At 40.1% G+C, this 18,540-nt stretch overlaps 1 protein-coding gene across 3 annotated transcripts in view; it reads left to right on the top strand.

Annotated features, from left to right (window-relative positions):
* Positions 1 to 18,540, top strand: part of cd276 (CD276 molecule) — a 108,607-nt gene that overhangs the window by 70,024 nt on the left and 20,043 nt on the right. For 2 of the 3 annotated variants that reach the window (XM_021309658.2, XM_012850894.3), the window contains exons 5-6: positions 4,308 to 4,445; positions 9,210 to 9,251. In XM_021309658.2, the coding sequence (XP_021165333.1) occupies positions 4,308 to 4,445; positions 9,210 to 9,251 (180 nt within the window). The remainder of the gene's footprint in view (positions 1 to 4,307; positions 4,446 to 9,209; positions 9,252 to 18,540) is intronic. The other variant, XM_021309659.2, reaches the window with a different exon arrangement.

The raw sequence follows: 18,540 nt of genomic DNA, 5'->3' as shown, positions 1-18,540 counted from the left end.
CACTCACTGGACAGAGAGCCTCATCAGTCATGGCTCGCCTGGGGAGGCTTGCACAGTTTCATCAAAATGACAGGATTGACTTTCCAGATTTTCCCTTTTCTCTTGGACATTTGGTTGTTTATCCCGATTTAGAAGACCAGCACCAAGAAGCACTTTATAGCATCATGTACATACTTCAAAATAAATACATGTTTTTAGCACCGGTTGAAAAGATCTTAAAGGTACATAGTGCAAGTTTTGAAGTTAGATATTATTTATTTTCTTTTCCATATATACCCTTATAATTGGCCAGCGTGTAAAATGAGTTATTCTCTATTTACCGCAGTTACTTCTATAGGCAGGACTAGTCCGTTTATGAGAGAGTGATTCAGGCTGAATCCTCTGGGTGTGCGTGTGAGAGTTCTCCTGGCTACTTTGGTGAGTCTGTGCCATAATGGGTGCTTTGGCGAGAGAACATGGGCTAACTTCAATATTTATAGCTTTCTTATCAGAAGTATCAGCATGAAATTCTTATACCCATTGCAAGACCCTTCACTGGTGCAGTGGCTCCTGGATAAGGCTTGGCCTCATGTGTCAAGAGCATCCAGGCAGTTTCTGGATTATGAAGACATTGATAACATTGACTGTCCTCCACGCTCCCCTGACTAAAATCCAGTAGATAATCTCTGGGAAATCATGTTTTGGACCATCCAACTAAAGCAAAATGCCACAATTTTTACAAGGGAGCTCAGTGTTGCCTAGTCAGGATCTAGGGGGGAGATGCCTCAGAACACCATCCGTCATCTCATCTCATTATCAGGCTTACAAATTAGCCCCTTTGGGCCGTTACAAGCTACTGGGTACCATTTTGAGTTGGTTCAATGGTATTGCAGCAAATCTGACTAGTTTCCCCCATCGGTTTTTTAGCTTCACTTTCTCATGAACTAAAACTGGGAGTTGGTTTTACAGGAGAGAAGCCTGATAATTAAAAGATCTGTTTTCCATTCTACTTTTGGAAACTCTAGGAACCAACAGCAAACCTTCAGTCTAAGAGTAAAGTGGTCTGTTGGAACAATCAGCTCTCTGATATACACTGGAGCTTGATTATTAAGGGCTTTATATGTGAGAAGTAGAATTTTATATTCTACTCTGAATTTAATAGGGAGCTAAGGAAGGATTGCACACTTTGATTGCACTTTGTGGAGTTTCAGGAAAAAGATGACAATAGTCCAGCCTTGAAGTACAAAATGCATGAACTAGTTTTTTAGCATCACTCTTAGGATATTTCTGATTTTGGTTATAATACAGAGGTGAAATAAGGAAACCCTAGTAACTTGTTTAATCTAGGATTTAAATGACATGTCATCATTAAAAACAACACCAAAGTGTTTTTATTTTATTTACCTTAATACCAGAGGCCAATTTATTGCATCCAGATTAAGTGATTGATTAAGATTTTTTAAGACTTTGGTCCAATGACAACAATTTCCATCATGTATGAATTTAAAAGCAGACAATTTTTAGTCATACAGGTTCTCCAGTCTTCAAGACATAACTGTATTTTATTTACGCTTCCTCAAATTAGTTGGTTGTGATTTGGTCTAATATATAAGTTGAAGTTTTTAGTTGAAGCTAATATTTTTAATAACTCAGAAACCCCAACTGGTTCAAAACAGCCTAAACTTCAATTTGTGGAAGGCAATTTTCTACAGTTTTCTATTATTGTGCTTTAAAGTACACAGCTTAAGTTAAACAAGGGAGATAGCCTCATTTGAATAATGACCTTATTTTTCAAGGGGGCTACATTTTGTGATGCAACACGGAATGACAAAGTAAACAAGTCAACAGGGACCTTCCATTTTTTGAATGGAAAGAAATTAAATTGTTGCCCACTACTGTGTTGTTCTGTTATACTGAGGAAATAAAACAAATCCAACAGATTTTTTAGAGGTTGTTACGGCATTGTCTGATAATGATGTAATATAATGAAATTTTCTTTCAGTGGTTGATAACTCAGTTAAATTACACTCAAAGATTTAAAAACAGATGGTCAGACTGGACAGGGATGTGAGGAAATACTGTTATTTCTTCACAATTCATGCCACATGTCAGCAAAAGGTCCAAAGTATGAAAACAAAAATGGGTAAGTCGGGAACGTTCAATAAATTATATTTGATGACAAATCAAATTGAATGCATACAGCTGTTTTCAATTACCATTTGGGGTTGTAAATGGTAAATGGCTCGTATGTGTATACAATCATTCACATCATTTCATCCATTCACACCCTGACGGAGGTGAGCTGTGTTAGTAGCCACAGCTGCCCTGGGGCAGACTGACAGAGGCATGGCTGCCATATGCCGGCGCCAGCAGGCAATTCGGGTGAAGTATCTTGCCCAAGGACACAATGATTGAGATGGTCAGAGCGGGGGATTGAACCAGAAACCTGCCAACTGCAGGACGAACTCCCTAACTCCTGTGCCCCTGTCATTGTTGTATGGTGTGGGGCAGGCAAATCAGGGTCCAGAGAGGCTATATCTGGCTAGGTCTGGCTCTGCTGTCCATTCTCCTCTGAGCTATGACAATAACAGGGCATTTTCATTAACGCAACTGTCCCTCACTGTAGATTTTATAAAGTATTATTATTTTTCATCATTCTCTGTGAACCTAAGAGGTGTTTGGATATGACATTCTTAGTAGAACAGACGCTTCCAAAACACTCAGGCCGGCACAAGTTAATAAGCACTTAGACAGGTGTACCTAATAAATTGACCTGTTGGTGTATGTTCTCAGTAAATATCCTGTCCTTAAGCAGAAATAATAATCAGTATGCTTTCTTTTCTGTATTGGCACATTAGAAAGCTATTAGTTGTAGTAATTGTAGTTTTGCAAGTGTTTGTCCACCTACCACAGTTGCACAAGTTATAAATTTGATCCAATGTTGGCATTTGAGGAAGTTAAAGAATTAACATGGTGAATTTCATAGCCTTCCACTCAATAGGTTCTGAGAAAAGTCAGGGGCAATCCACAGACTCCCCAAAGTCATTAAGATTCATTGCAGGGAATCAGAAATGTCAGGGCAGTCCATCTAATAGTTTCTGAAAAGAGGACCAAAGGGCTGAACAAATGATATTGCCATCCCCAAAAAGTATTAGCATTTTTCCTTTTGTTTTGTATCAGGTGCATTTGCGTCATAACAAAATTAATTGTGTAGAGATCTTTTTTTGGGCAATGTTGCAATGCAGTCTGTCTAAAATCATAGCTGGTACCAAGGTCTTACAAATGCTTTATCAATTATGTCTCTCCAAAGTCATTCATTTTTTAGAGTTTTTTTCTTTTGCCCAGAGCGGAGTATCTCAGAAGGCCTGTATGCATTACATCTCAGCTATTTAGTGGCTCTGCTGTTTTCCTCCTTTCTTCTCCCTCTGTTCAGTTTGGATACCCCTGGGAAATCTGGCTGTTTCTGAAATCTTTTTAGTCTTGCTGACCGGGTTTTATTTCCCCTCACCCGTTTGCAGTTTGCCAGGGTACTCCCACAAACTTGGACAGCTAATTGTCTTCGAAAGGGATTTTAGCGTAACACCGTATCGCTCACTGTTGTCTTAATATTGTATGCTTGAAAACACATGTGTATGGTTTTTAGGGGGTAATTTACTTTTTGAGGTGCCTCCTCAAAGAAGCTTACGACACGTAAAGGAACTAGACAATATTTTGGTCCACCTATTTGGGGGAAAATGCAATTACAAGCATCTTTACTTTTCACAAAATGCCCATGTAGTGCTTTACAGAATTGTCTTGGGGATATTAAGGAACAGGAGAATTATTAAAGCTGCAACATCAGAACTTGCATCTGACATCTGAGCAACGTGTAACAGAAGGCAGGGGTATGATAGCGCCAAGATCGTCTAAAAAGCTCTGCCAGTGATTTGTGAGTGAAATGACAACATAGCCTTGCGAGACTGGTAAGCTATCCACCATCTGGTCACTGTTGCAGGACTCAAAAGTCTTAATTAGAATACTCTGTTCAAATTAAACAAAGGTACCCCCTGATTTGAGTTTTTTTTCTCACTCATCTGTTGTCCCTGAAAGGGAAGGCAAATAGGATGAATACAGCAGTGTTGACCAAAAGCCATTATTCATATCACAATGTTATGCTTTGCAGGTTCTGCAGAATGGATTATTTATATATTTCGTGACCAATTTTAACAGAGGAAATGCCAAAGAGTGATAGATGTTATGATTAGATGTCATTCTTATTTTAGCTCTGCAAGACTGAAGAGGTTGTACCTTCTTTGCCTATTTCTCCCCCTTGGCTCTCTTTGCTTCAGGTCAGAACATGGCATTCCCTCCAGTGGCTCTGTGGGTTACTGTGGGCCTGGCTGTGTGTCTGCTGGGTCTACTCATCGCTCTGGCTGCTGTCTGCCGCAGGAAGATCAAGGAAAGCTGTGAGGAGGCCAGGAGAGAAGGTAAGGAGGGAAAATAGTGCATGTTTAGCCATTGTGTTTTCTCTGTTTATTGTTGATGACACCTTAGAAATTTTCTATTCGGTCTTCAAAGTTGATCAGAAAATCATTATTTATGGGCTGCTTTGCTTATCATGAGCCAGAAGTGGTGAATTGATTCTCAGATTTAGAGTCAGGTCGTGTTTAAGTTGCATCAAAAAGGACTTAAAAGTCGACATAGACTTGCACTCTAAAGATTCAAGACTTTAATTAGAGAGGAACGTGTTCTGTTAAACTTAGCTTTAGTAAAATGATAATGACTACGTGGATGAATGTCAAACGACTTAAATGACTTCCTTTCATTTCGGGGAAAAAAACGTCTTGTATTTTATAGTCTCGCTATTTATAGTTCTGCTTTTCAATTGGCTTAATCTGGATGTGCCCTACAGAGGCTTGAGACGTGATTTGGACAAAAGACTTAAGAAAAGATGTAGAGATTTCTGTTAGGAGCAAATATTAAGTTTAGATGTCACTTTAGTGTGAGCTTTGGAGCATACCAGGAACTCAACAAAAAACAGCATTCTGTTTTCTTGTTGGACTGTTTTGGTACACAGAGCTCGATGGTCTGCTGAATCACAGCCTATGTTGCTATCAACCCTTCTCAAGCCATTGAATAAATTGAACATTCCTTAAAGTCCTCCTATAACTTGCCAACTGTGCATATACACGTTACAGCATCAGTGTGGGAGGCACGACGGGACCGAGGAAGATGGGGCTGAAAGTTGTGATGAGATGTTAACCGCTCAAGGAACTTGGAGAATCCAGAGGGAGTTTAGCTTAATGCATGTAGCAGGATCTCAAATTGTGGGACACGTATCTGCGACAGGGAGGAGCATCATTACTTGGGTCCAGTAATTAGCATCGCAGAATAGCCGAGTGTCCCCGCAAGTGCAAACGGAAAAAAAGTTTTGAAATGAGATAGATACTGCAAAGCCACCAGCTCTGCTGTAATGAGTTCTGCTCAGAGTGGAGGAGACATTTAAATAAAGGTCACCCAGAGTCTGCACCAGGGCTTCAGAGGTTTAAAAATAAATATGGCAGTGACACAGACTCAGAGGAAAGAGTAAATAGCTGCATGGAACATATGAAATCAAATGAAATGGAAAGAGAGAAATATAATGCAGTTCTTCCCACTGGCGAGGGCCTCAGAGGGTTGCGGGGCCTTTTTCTTCAGTGGGCTGGATGAGGTGCTGATTCTCTCGCCTGCAGCCCGGACACTGAAGGCGGGATTCATTATGTGGTCATCCACCGTCTGCCTTATTGAAATGTTAAATCCTTTTTTTGTCCCCTGCTAGCAATGCGTCTGGCGTCTTAAGGGGTTTTCAGTCAAATCTGAACATTTCTTTACAAATCAGCCAGACTATTATACTCTTGATGGAGAGATAGTGTATGAAATAGGAAAGGAAAAGGGCTCAACAAAGGGCTGCTATACACACATCTGGAGCTCATGTAGGGGCAGCAAACAGGGATGTGCAAACTAATTGTGGGTGTCTTATCTTTTAATGGTATTTTTGGGTCTAACCAGATTGAAGTTGACTCTCTCTTCACTGTGACTGGATAGGGAGGGTAGAAAGGTCAGTAAACGTGGAGAAGTGGGTAAGTCATTTTTCTTCCCTGTCATAATCAATGTGGAGCACTAGAATGTGTATCATAACAGAGCAGAGCAGCTTGTGGTATTGCAGTTTTTACCAGAGTCAGTGTCAATGTGCGTCTGAGCACCAGCATGGCTCTGTTCTCTTAGATAGTCTATTGCCTCCTTGATCCTTCACTCTGGACATCTTTATATAATGACTATGTAAAAGAGGATGTGTTTCTGAGGTGTCCTTCCACTGGCCTATCCAAAGTCAGTCATCCATCTCTCCTCAGCTCCTTTTCCATTCAGACAAGCATGTGATTTAATCAAACCTTCTCTTGGGATCATGCAGAAGTGACATGAGAAAAATTTCCCCCTGTGTGAGGAAAATAACCCGTATGGTAGGCTGTGTTTCCCCCCTATGGGCTTTTAACAATGGGGCACACATGTTTCACAGAGGTTAACCTTTTGGTAAATTACACTCGCTTCAGGCTAAATGCTATCATTGATCAGTTATGAGCGCCTGTGACTCAAATAGAAAAACTAATATTTTACTGTTGGTCGTTTTATGTAATTTCTAACCAAAATACGGGCAAAGAAACAAGAAACAAAACATTATTTCTGTGTTTATCAAGAGCTGGTACTGAAGAGTGGGGAAGATATATTCAAACATGCAGGTGCTATAAAGCCATGTGTCCCAATATATATAAAGGTCAATGTGTTACTGTGATGTTTCTGCGGTGGAAGAAATAATTAACTGGACCATACATCAGTAGGTATAAAGGATCTGTCAGAAGAATTCAAAGCCACTGAACGTTTTCGCCTTTTGGCATATTACAAGCACACAACTTGTGTTTTATTTCTTTCGGATTTCATGTGCTACGCAAACATAAAGTGGGGGATAGATCTGAAGTTGAAAGAAAATAATTATTGGCTGTCTAAAACGTATTTACAAATCACAATTTAAAACATATAGCATGTATATAACCCCAGGTCATTACTTGATGTATTCAGCTTTTGCTGAAATCACCGCTGAAAGTCTTTTGGAGTATATCCACTACTGCTTACTTTGTGTAGCGAGGTCTACTGATGATGCGGCAACCACCATGTTTAACTGTTACAATGGTGTGTCCAAGAAGAGGTGCAGGTTTTTTTTCAGCCACAAATAGCATTTTGCCAACAAGTTCAAGCTCTGTCTCATTTGACTGCAGCATCTCCTGCACAGATTGTAACAAAATGCAACTTGAATATCTTGTGACTTTCTCTTAACAGTGGATTTCTTCTTGCAATTCTTCTATACTGTGCAGATCCCTAGAGTGCACGGCTAAGATTTGTCTTTTCACATTCTCCCGCTTGAGCTGTGCCTCTCTGCAGCTCCTCCAGAGGTACCAAGAGTGACATGGGCTCTTCTATGACTAATGGTCTCCTTGCGCAGCCATTCAACCTAGGTGGACATCAACGTCTTAGTATGTCTGAAGTTGTCTTATACGCTTTCCTTTTTCACACGCTGGATTAAACTGTGCTGCGGAAGCGAGCCCAGAATATCCTTTTGAAACCCAACCCTGCTTTTAACTTCTCTACAACTTCATTGGTTGTCATGATGCTCTTTGTTTTCTAACGTTCTTCAACAAAAATCTAAGGCCTACACATAATAGATGTGTTTATACTGAGAGTAATTTACACACAGGCAAGACCATATTTACTAATTAGGCGACTTCTGAAGGCAATTAAGGTGAACTGTATTTAGGAGTGAAAGACTGAAGGTGGGCTTGAAAATGTGCATGCCACACTTTCATTTGTGGAAAAAAGTTGAGTATTTCAGTAAAACACATTGAAGTTTGTGACTGAAAAAGATTAAGGGGTTTGAATAATTTTGCAAAGACCTCTAAAAGGCACAGATGCTAAACAGTAGTAATTATTAAACTATAGAAATCATATATACAGTTCAAAGGATGACATAGAACATTAGCTTTCTGCTAGCTGCGGTGAGCGGCTGTGTTCCTTCCCCACACCGCTTATGCGTTTTGTCCGTCTTTCGCACTCAAGCATCATCTATCTTATTTCTTAGCACCACATGTTGGAAATGCAGCCAGTTGGGGAATAAAATTGTTACAGTCCGTGTACAATGGAAGCGGCTCTCAGTCACTTCTCTCTGGCTGCCCTCACATTCACCCTGACCTTAAGGTGCCTTTAAATGAGCGTCACTCTCCTGTCAAAGCCTCACTCCCGAAGGTGTTTCTGCCACTGCCACACTGCTAAGATGGTTGGTAGAGTGGAAAAGGCTTCATGCATCTGTGGTAATTTTACGCTGCAACTCTGAGTATGCGAGGTAGTGTATTTAGGGCACTTAGCAAGGGGCTTTTGTGCGTTTTCTTTCATAAAGGTGTACATGTTTTTTTGTTGCAACCATGTTATTGGTCTTATTTTACAGAGAATTGCACCATCCTGAATTAGAATCAATAGACCAGTAATGGTATCAATATTAACATTGCGAGGTAATGATTTTGTACAGAACACATGGAAGGTGTTAGAAATATATACGTGGACAGGCTGTTGGAATCGTGAAATGCACCGCTTTGTGCTGCGGCTTTTATAACAAGATTTCTTTTATTAATTTCCCAAGAGGACACTAGTCTCAGCATTTAGAGTTGGAGAAAATTGCACTGAAATCTGGCAATGAAAGCCTATGAATTGCTTTGCCTTGACGTTTAGTTCTGGTCAATCAAGAGTTTATTCTGAATCTACAGAGAATACAGATCCATGTCTTGGATACATGCCGGTTATTTTTAGCCCGTCTCCACATGCATGTCCTGTGACAGCCATCACTACTGGGTAACCCCCCCCCCTTACTGTGTTGACAGTGGGCTTTCTAAAAGCCAGCAGCTAAAGTCTAATGTGATTAGAGTCTTTGTGAAAGTGCTGGATAGGAGGTTAAAGGGTGGATGTGACTCAGTGTGTGTGTGTGTGGTTTTGTGTGTATGATGTGATTGGGAAGCATTGTGCGGAGCATCATCGCTATATAGCTCTTTCATCACAGCTTGTCCTTCGAGCTGTGAAGGATCCGCTCGCTGTTGACTTGCAGAGAAGTGACGACATTGTGCGCCTGCCTATGTGCTGTGGCTCCTGCTGATAATGGAACCTCTGTCTTCCCACAGCTGAAGAGGCCAAGGAGCTGGAAGAGGAGGAATCAAAGACAGGTCAGTCAATTCCTACCTGGTCAAGTCTTATTTTCTCATGCGGTTAGGAAAGAGCTGCGGCTGAAAAGATGCCTGCTGCGTTTTTACAACTTTCACCCAGTTATTCGTATAGCTACATTTTTGCAATCCACACTCAGCATGGTCTGCTATGCGATAAACAGAAAGAAAGGCACAAAAAAAAACAACAACAAAAAAACAACTAAACTAAAAGATTCAGATATAATTTTGGCAGGCCAATTCACTTCCCCTCTTTTCACAGAAGGACACAGCAAAACACTTCCAGATTATATGGTTAGTTTAGTAAAGTATATAAAAACTATTCAGAGAATTAAAATATAAGAAGATAGGTGCTTTGATCTCCTGGTGTCAGGCCAGCCCTGTTGTTAGGAAAGGTTGGACCACTCTCTGCTTGGAAAAGCAAACCAACAGAGCCAAAGTTAACTCCGCCTCCTACATATTTAAAGGTAACAAGTTATACTCCAGAAAAAGTATTGTGAAGTCCTGTAACCAGATCAGTTTTCTGTGAAGCCATTCTGGCTGCAATGCGTCAAACATGTTTTAGCTATTTTAGATTTTAGCGTGACTGGATGAACTACATAAATATATTGGATTCTGCAAAAGTTCTAACTGCTGCTGTACATTTAAAGTGAAGAAGTGGAAAATAGCCATGACATAAAATGGCTGAAGAAAACTTTTACTCACTGTCCAAAAATGTGTTGCTGGGTTGAAATAAATCCATTAACAGTGGACAACGCTATGAAGGAAATGATTAGAAATGAAATATCACTTTGGCAAAGTTAGCAAATAGTGACATTAGCATTTCATCAGGACAATGCAAATGTCTGGGTGAATTGAAAGCTTGTGATACTATCTTTCTTTACTTGTCATTGCAAGTTTGTACATTGCAACATAATTTGTCCTCTGCATTTAACCCATCCCGTAAGGAGCAGTGGGCTGCCACTGTGCTGCCGGATGAAAGTGTTGTTCAGGGACAACACTTTCCCTGAAAAGTGTTCGAACAGGGGAACTTGCAGCCCTTCCAGAATGCAAGTGTCCTGCTCTGACTACTAGGCTACCACTCTCCCACATCCACTTGTGATAATTATTTCCTAATCCCTGGGTGGGCTACCTAACAGTCAGCATGACTGACCTAGGAGTGTGTGGAGGTCACTTTTTGATGTGAAGACAAAACCTGTTGTAGAAACAACTCTCACTGTTGGACCTGAATAACCAAAACAATCTGAGCTTTTTTGGGGGTAGGGGGTGTTTACAGTTGTGCACGCTGAAGTCATTTTGTCATATTTCTTCTTTGCTTCACAATGAAAAAAAAAGTATTTCAAAGTTGTAGACATGTTCTGCAAAGAAAATTGGGGTGAGGGGTAATTTTGCAAGGCATAACTACACAACAACACCAAAACGACATGTACCTAAAATGCTCAAACATTAAGGAATGGATTAAGAAAAGTGACATGCAGTGAAATGCATGAGAACCATGTGGTTCAGCTTAATCTTTGATAAAATTGACTGTATCAAAAAGTAATCAGTTTTACCCATCATAGATGCTCAGTTCAGTAGGACTTCATCTTGTCTTTGGGATGAATCTGTCAATAGAAAAGCCAAAGCAGTGACCAAAAAGCCAATCTGGTGACCAGAAAGCCCAACCAGGAATTTGGTCTGCAAAGACAATCTATGAGACAATGCTTATTCTTTTAGCACTGACCCTGTGCTGTCCCTGACCAAGTAAACATGGTCAGAAGAATAACCCATACATATGTAGCTTTAAAACAACTGCCTTTGTTCTAGTGCTTTTCTTTAACTAAGATTATAAAAATCATCTCTTGTTCCATGCAACTCTCTTTGTCCAGAGTTTTTTTTTCCGAGACACAGAGCCTACTAGAGGGAATTCACTTTTTTACCGAAAGCATTTAACAACACTTATCTTTTGATAGTGTTGTTGCCTTGAAAAGGAAATAAATAAATAAATAAAATCCACAAAAACTTTGTGTCCTCCTGATAATATTGATAATACCGTAAAGTGCCGCTCTCCAACAGAAAACCCAGATCAAGCTCATTTCACACCATTATATAGTATCATTGCACCTTGTTGGAGGTTCTGCCAATTTGCCACTGATAAATACTGACCGCAGTGTTTTTCATAAAACTATTGTAAGGATTTATTTGCTCAGTGTGGATAATACGTGAATTTAGGACATTTTTCTAGCCTAACAAAATGTTTTATATCATTAGATTATGTTTAAATTAAATTACATAATAAGGTTTAGGAGGGCTCCAGCTTTGTAGACACAGATTTAAAAAAATAACAAAATGCTGTAGCTTTATTCAGCTGAAGACAAAGGCAGAAGAAAAATTAAATATGAGCTTTTTTGGTTCTTTTTTTCTTCATCTGGTTGTGATTTTATGTTAGCAGGCTAATTTATTTCTGTATGCACTAGATGAGGGGATATATGAATACATCCAACTTGGCACGTGTAGTAGATTAAAACATTTCTGGAGATAACTCGCTGCCTTTAAAGGAGAAGTCCGGTCAAAATCAGAATTCAAACTGCTGAAAGTACTTTAAATATAAAAGTACTACATACTGTGCAAAAAAATATACATTTTTTTAATTATGAATAATTTTCATTTAATCATGTTTATGTGGAGGAATCCATCTTGGTCAAGAATAGTACTGTCACCTCCCATTTTTTGACGTCACTCGGCGGACCCGCTGTTGAGCAAGCTTCAACGCTCTGTTAGTCACGGCGCACTATTTTCCAACATGGTGACGACTGGTGTTCTGTACGAAGCAGAGAGTGATGAAGTACTTAGTGACAGTGATGAGAGTTCTGTGGAGCTATCATCATCTGATACCGATATGGATTTTTTTAGAAGAGTTTCTTGACAGAAACCGGACTTTTGACGGAATCCAGCGTACCTATTTCCAGTGCAAACTCAGTCGGGTCCTACAGTATATATGTATACACGCGTGTGTGTGTGTGTGTGTGTGTGTGTGTGTGTGTGTGTGTGTGTGTGCGCGCTCCGCCGCAGCACGGCTTTTCCGGCGCTGCAGCGGAGCGCGCGCACACACACAGCGGAGGAGAGATCGCTGAAGTGACTTAAGTTATACATTTGCCCTCTAGTAAAAAGGGCAGGTGGTCATTATTGTATAAATATTAAAATATAAGAGCGTTCCAGCACATGCTGGGGCGGAGGGATACCACATCACATGTGGTATCCCTCCGCCCCTCTGCTCGGTGACCATCCCCGCAAATTCTAAATAAAAAATTCTAAAATAAAAAATAACTTACCGAAAATCCTCGCTCTCGTGTCATGTTCAAAACATTCTTCTTTGAAATGGCCGCTGCATATGACGTGTTTTGTCTCTGGCCAGAAGTTAGATGGCAAATCCGTTCTCTTCAAGTTGGCAATCCAGCACCGAGCCCGGTGGCTCATGAATCGGGAAGTTGAAATAAGCAATGTTTTTTTCTACTTTTACCAGTTGTGTTGGAACATCCGATGGCCATGCACGTGGGCATTGTTGCTGTAACAATAGCTCCTGGGAATGTCAGCGGTGAAGTCCTCTGGAAATCCGAAAAAATTGTTGATGATCGCAGCTGTGTAGAACGGCTCCTATTGACTTTGCATGGAAAGCGGAGAGAAATGCTGTCGCCGCTTCCGCTTTTCCACGCCCCAGGATGTGATGTCAAACGCCCCTTACTGCCCAAATATGGGCAGTAATGTCAGCCCCCATACACAGTGATTCAGACGACAATTTATGTTTTTATTTTTTTATTGATTAAAGATAAGTTCATTAAATAACCACAAACGTATTAGTTTTAGTTATAGCTAATGATACCCTGATTTTTCCTTGTTGACCGGACTTCCCCTTTAAAATGATTTGCCAGAGCTCTGGAAAGTAACAAAGAAGTCTTTAACACAGCAATTGTAGAGAAGCTGAATGATGATATTTTGAAACATAAATTAAACGCAGCATTTTACGTCAACATTGTCACTGAAAATGAAATCTCAACCAGCTTTCTGACAATTTCATTGCAGAGAGAAGAGTTTACTATATTTCACCAAATCTAACACAGTAGCCCTGTAAAACTTTTATATTTGCCTGGTTTAGTACAGAATAAATAAATAAGGCAATACAGAAATGTTTATCCTAAGAGATGCAGTTGGACAGCTCTTTTTCACTCTTCATCCTAGGATCAGACTCCCTTTTTACCCCTTGTGGCAGTTTGCCTCTGCCAACAGTTTACCTCGTGGCCATAGAAAGAAGGACTTCTAATTTAAACTCTCCTCCTGAAAACAGAATCCTCTTTTCAAATCTCTGATTTGCTGAGTATTTACATTTGGCCTCTTAGGAGTGCTGCTGAACCGAGACAGAATACTGCTTTGTGTGCTTCTTTTTGCATGATTAGGGTGATTGTGATATTTTGCTTGGCAGAAATATGACCTTATGAGTCCTGAATTAATTTTTCCATTAGCACTCAGGGCAAGCCTCCTCTGCATTACTAGCTTCAGTGACCAACCCTTATAGTCTTGAGCAGTTCTCCCTCAAGTATTAATGTCATTAGAGTTATTCATTTGACTTTCTTTTTTATTCTGATTGAATTATTTAGCCTTTCAGTGAACGCCAAAGTTAATACCATGTGATTTTAATAAGCTGTGAGGTGAAGGGGAGTCTCTGAGTGAAGGGGGACAATGGCTTTCATTCTCTACTCCCTCTCTCATGAATGTTTCAGAGGGAAATCTGTGCAGCCAGGAGCAGGGTCAGCTATCCCACAACTAGTAAGACTTAATATAGTTCAGCTGTAGCCAAAGGGGCTGTGCTGTGCCAGCGCACCGCTAACATGACCGAAAGTTGAAGCCATGCTTGCCCGTGCCTCTTCTCGCCATTGTTCACGCACCTGCAGAAACCAGGTGGATACTGTGGGCGGTGAGCTTGTGAAGTCAAGCTAATGGCTCTGTCTTATGAGATCACTCTTTAAGCGATCCAGACAGGCAGCTTTGTTTCGCCATCTGGCTTCAATTGCGCTGACAAAGCCAGAGGTTCCTGCATGAGACAAAGGAGCTAAAATGAGCCTCACTTTAATAAACCCTGGATGATGGGGAACCATGTTTGTGTGTTATCTTAATGAGCTGTCCAAAGGAGAGAGCGCCTTCCCTTTCAAAGCCAGCCTGATTGGAACAATAACCAGTGATAACTAGGGACCTGTGCTCATTCATTTGCTGAGGGATGAGATCCCTTTGTTGCATTTACAGCAGCAGCAAATACTGTTTACCAAACATTCTAGCCCAAATTCCATATATGTTTTCAGGTACTAAAGCCAGCAACAGCACTTCACAATCCCACAACCCCACAGTCTATTGTAGGGCAGGGCACTCAAGACATGCAGCCAGAAAGACACTCTCATACGCTAATTTTCATGCACTTGCAAAGTCATGCACCAGGCAGCGATTGTCTTCATCCCCCCACCTTAGTTTAGAAATGTGTCCAATAATCTGAACATGATACGTTGTTTAGAAAAGGCGGCAGTCATGTAAGTGAGGCTCCTATCAGAATCTGAATTCAGTTTATGTGCACTTCCCCGCGGAAGAGAGCGTGAGTGACCCAGTTCTTTCACAGACACAGAATCCTTGCTAAAAGAGCAATTTAACATGCCCTCTGAAAAGGGAGCAGAGTGGTAAAACCAGTTTTATTAACCCATCTTAACTGAGGCAAAGCCCCGAGAAGGTGGAAGGTTATGGAATATCAAGCGTTACACAGCTTATAGCATTAGAAGCCCCAGTCTGTGCTCGTTTCTGACTCCTTAATGCTAAGGCCACTGCTGGAAGGCAGACAGCGGGGATCAAATCGCACTAAAGCCTGAGGACCGGCAGGTTATCAAAGTGGATATTGTACAGATTTTTAGATAAAAATAACTGAATGGACAAACAGCTCTGCCTAGGTTACTTCTGGTCTCATTGTTTCACCTGTTTGATCTATTCTGTCAGAAAAAGGGAGATAGAAGGGATGCATGAGGTGTTTCATACATCATGGCTGGTTAGTTAAATGGTCTTAGCCGGTCGATTGTTAAACAGCACCTGTAGACTTTCGTACCCTAAAATGTAATGAGCAGTTTAAATCGTCACCAAGTTAAGAAACATACCGCATCTGTTATCTCTGTGGTCGGGTTTCCTGTTACGTTTGGAAAGGGTTTTTAAAATCGTACTGTATAAATACAAATCATTGAATGCCTCTTCAAATGCACAACATGCATATTGGCCTCTCATGTACCAATCTGATGATAGAGCTTTGCAGATAGTGACCTGCTAACAATTTCCAGGTTACTGTTTCATGATTGTTTGGGAGGGATGCCGGTACAAAAGCGCTTACTGTACTGGGACTTTAACTGGATCCATGTATGTTGGTCAAATGAGACTAGGGCCCTGTGCACACAACATTTATTTGGTGAAACTAAAAAAAAAAAAGTTTTGTTGTTTCAGTTCTACTGCTCGTGTACCCCACAATTGCACAGGTTTTCTCTGAAAACAGACCCATTTGAAAACAGATTCCAGAGCGTGATGTTTTGAAAACATACTGGTCTCTGTTGTCGTGTACAGAGGAAAAAATGAATCTGTCTGAATGGGGAAGCCCTGGTGAAGGTGCAGTATGACTTAGTTGTGGCGCCTTCGTTTGCACACTTTAAGCTTTGGAAATAGTTTAGGAATAGACACAAACTATTGGCAGAAGCGGCAGAGATGAAGTTTTGACAACAAGGAATACCAATAACTTTACCACAGATGATGGTGATTAAAAGCAAATATGAACATTCTTTTTCCTACTAAAGATTTTTACAAAACATTTACAAAAGTAAATGTTTGCATTATTTTTGAAATTCTGTTATAACAGATTATAACACTGCAATAGAATAGTATATATATTTATATTTTTTAAACTTGATGTCTAAGAGGGTTTTGTCTTAGTAAAAACAAAGCAAATATAATTGAATTCAATTTTATTTATATACCACCAATTCACAGCACAGGTCATCTCAAGGCACTTTACAAGGTCAAATTCAATAAAATCATACAGATTAGTAAAAAAGTTTCCCATCTAAGCAGATTACATATTGCGTCTTGACAAGCAGTATTCACCCCTCCTGGAGAAGCGTAGAGCCACAGGGAGAGAACATAGAGCAGAGACACAATAAGAGAGACAAAAAAGCACAGAAGCACACATTGATCCAGGAAACCTCTCTGTTGTGTGGTAATGGCAGATGAGCTGCCTCCCCTGGATCATGTCACAGCTAGCAAAATGTCAGACCAGGTGTACCTACTATGAAGAAAAAGTTAAAAGTTGAAATAACAACAAACAATACAAATTGGAGAACAGTAAGAGAACTCAGCAGAGTGAAAAAAGTAGATCTTAATGTCCTCCTGCAGCCTAAGCCTATAACAGCATAATTACAGAGATAGCTCACACTAAGCCACTCTAACTATAAGCTTTATCAAAAAGGAATCAGCTATCTGATATATGATGGAGCTTGATTATTAAGGGCTTATAAGCCCTTTCTATCTCTTTCTCATATTTAGACCAGCCTAATGCTTTCCCCTTAATCCCTACAGTATGTTCAAGTCTTTGTAGGAGAATATTGTGATCAACTGTATCAAACGCAGCACTGAGATCTAACAGGACAAGTATAGACACAAGTCCATTATCTGAGGCCATGAGAATATCATTAGTGACCTTCACCAGAGCTATTTCAGTGCTATGATGAGCTCTGAAGCCTGACTGAAACTCTTCAAATAAATCATTACTTTGTAAATGTTCACATACTTGATTAGCAACTACTTTCTCAAGAATTTTAGATAAGAAAAGAATTTTAGATATAAGTCTGTAGTTTATTAAGTCATCTTGCTCAAGAGAGGGTTTCTTGAGTAAAGGTTTAATAACAACTACTTTTAAAGGATAATCTAAGGATAGATAGGAGAGACATGTCTAAAATGGGGGCATTAATCAATGGGAATACTTCTTTTAATAAATTGGTTGGTATAGGGTCTAACATACAAGCTGAAGGTTTAGATGACGCTAAAATTTTAGATAACTCAGAAAGTGCTACTTCATCTAAACAGTCCAAACACTGATCAGGTTCTAAAGATACCTCCAACGCTGCCTCACTTATTGAGTAATTATTTTATGTATTAAGTATGTAAATACTGTGCTATTGCATAGAAACAGAAATTGGTGAAATTTGGTGAAATTTGAGCCCTTAAGTGTGATATAACAGGATGAAACCTTGAAAAATAAATTTCTGTTGTTCGTATGCAGGTCACAGCAACACCAATTCAAAGTTACAGTATACAGCTACAGTTCAATTTGAGAATCCCCTGGAAAGCATCCCAGGTAGCTCAGCTAAACTTTCTTTTCTCTTTTCATTGACACTATGTACTAAACCAGTGGGCTCTCCCAGTGGTCACACATTACCGACTAAAGATATGTAAATAGAACATTTGTGTTGCCTTCATTATTAGATGTGGGTCACTGGATATCTTCAAGAGCGCTAATTAAAAGAGCTCCCTGAACACCACTGCTTAGCGGTTGCACATATAATAAGCTCACTGTTCACATTCCTTGCTGGTTCAGCATCCTGCAGAAAGCAACACGTTTATGTGCCATTGATTAAATAATAATAAGCATATAAACTTCTATTTCCCTCCATCAGACGGTTCTTAAACTGCACTATATGATCTTATTATTCACTGAAAGATATTCCCCATCCATCCCGTCTCTTGATGTTGCTTTGTATTTAACATAGTATTTTAGTGTTCGAGCCGTTTCTTGGAGAAACTTTTGTCCTTTCTTGGACGTAGTTCAGAAAGACCCTCATCATGTATTTGCTGCACATGGAGCTACTTCTGCGTCCTTGTAAGGGTTATCTTCTGGTCCACAAGGAAAAGGCCAACAGATCAGCAGGAGACAAGATAAAAGAAAAATAGCAGCCTCTAAATCTTTTGGAATAATGAGCATTGTCACAGTTAATAAAAGCAGTCAAACCGTTCAGTGCTGTACATCACAAAAACAGGCCAGGTCAGATGCCTGCTTGTTGGCAAATTAAACAAACCAGTGCGGAGTGCTTTTGAGGGAGGACATGGATGCTTGTGAAGTGAAGGTAATCTATTTTCTGGGATGAATCCCCCCACCACCCCTGTACAAGCTCCATTTACATCTTCTTGCCAAACAACACCCACAACCACTACCATCAACCTCCCCCAGCCCCCTTCTGTCATGTAATCTACG

The sequence above is a fragment of the Fundulus heteroclitus genome, chromosome 4 (assembly GCF_011125445.2).
Source record: "Fundulus heteroclitus isolate FHET01 chromosome 4, MU-UCD_Fhet_4.1, whole genome shotgun sequence".
NCBI lineage: Eukaryota > Metazoa > Chordata > Actinopteri > Cyprinodontiformes > Fundulidae > Fundulus > Fundulus heteroclitus.
The sequence above is the reverse complement of the archived record's forward strand: the minus strand, read 5'-3'. Positions and strand labels throughout refer to the sequence as shown.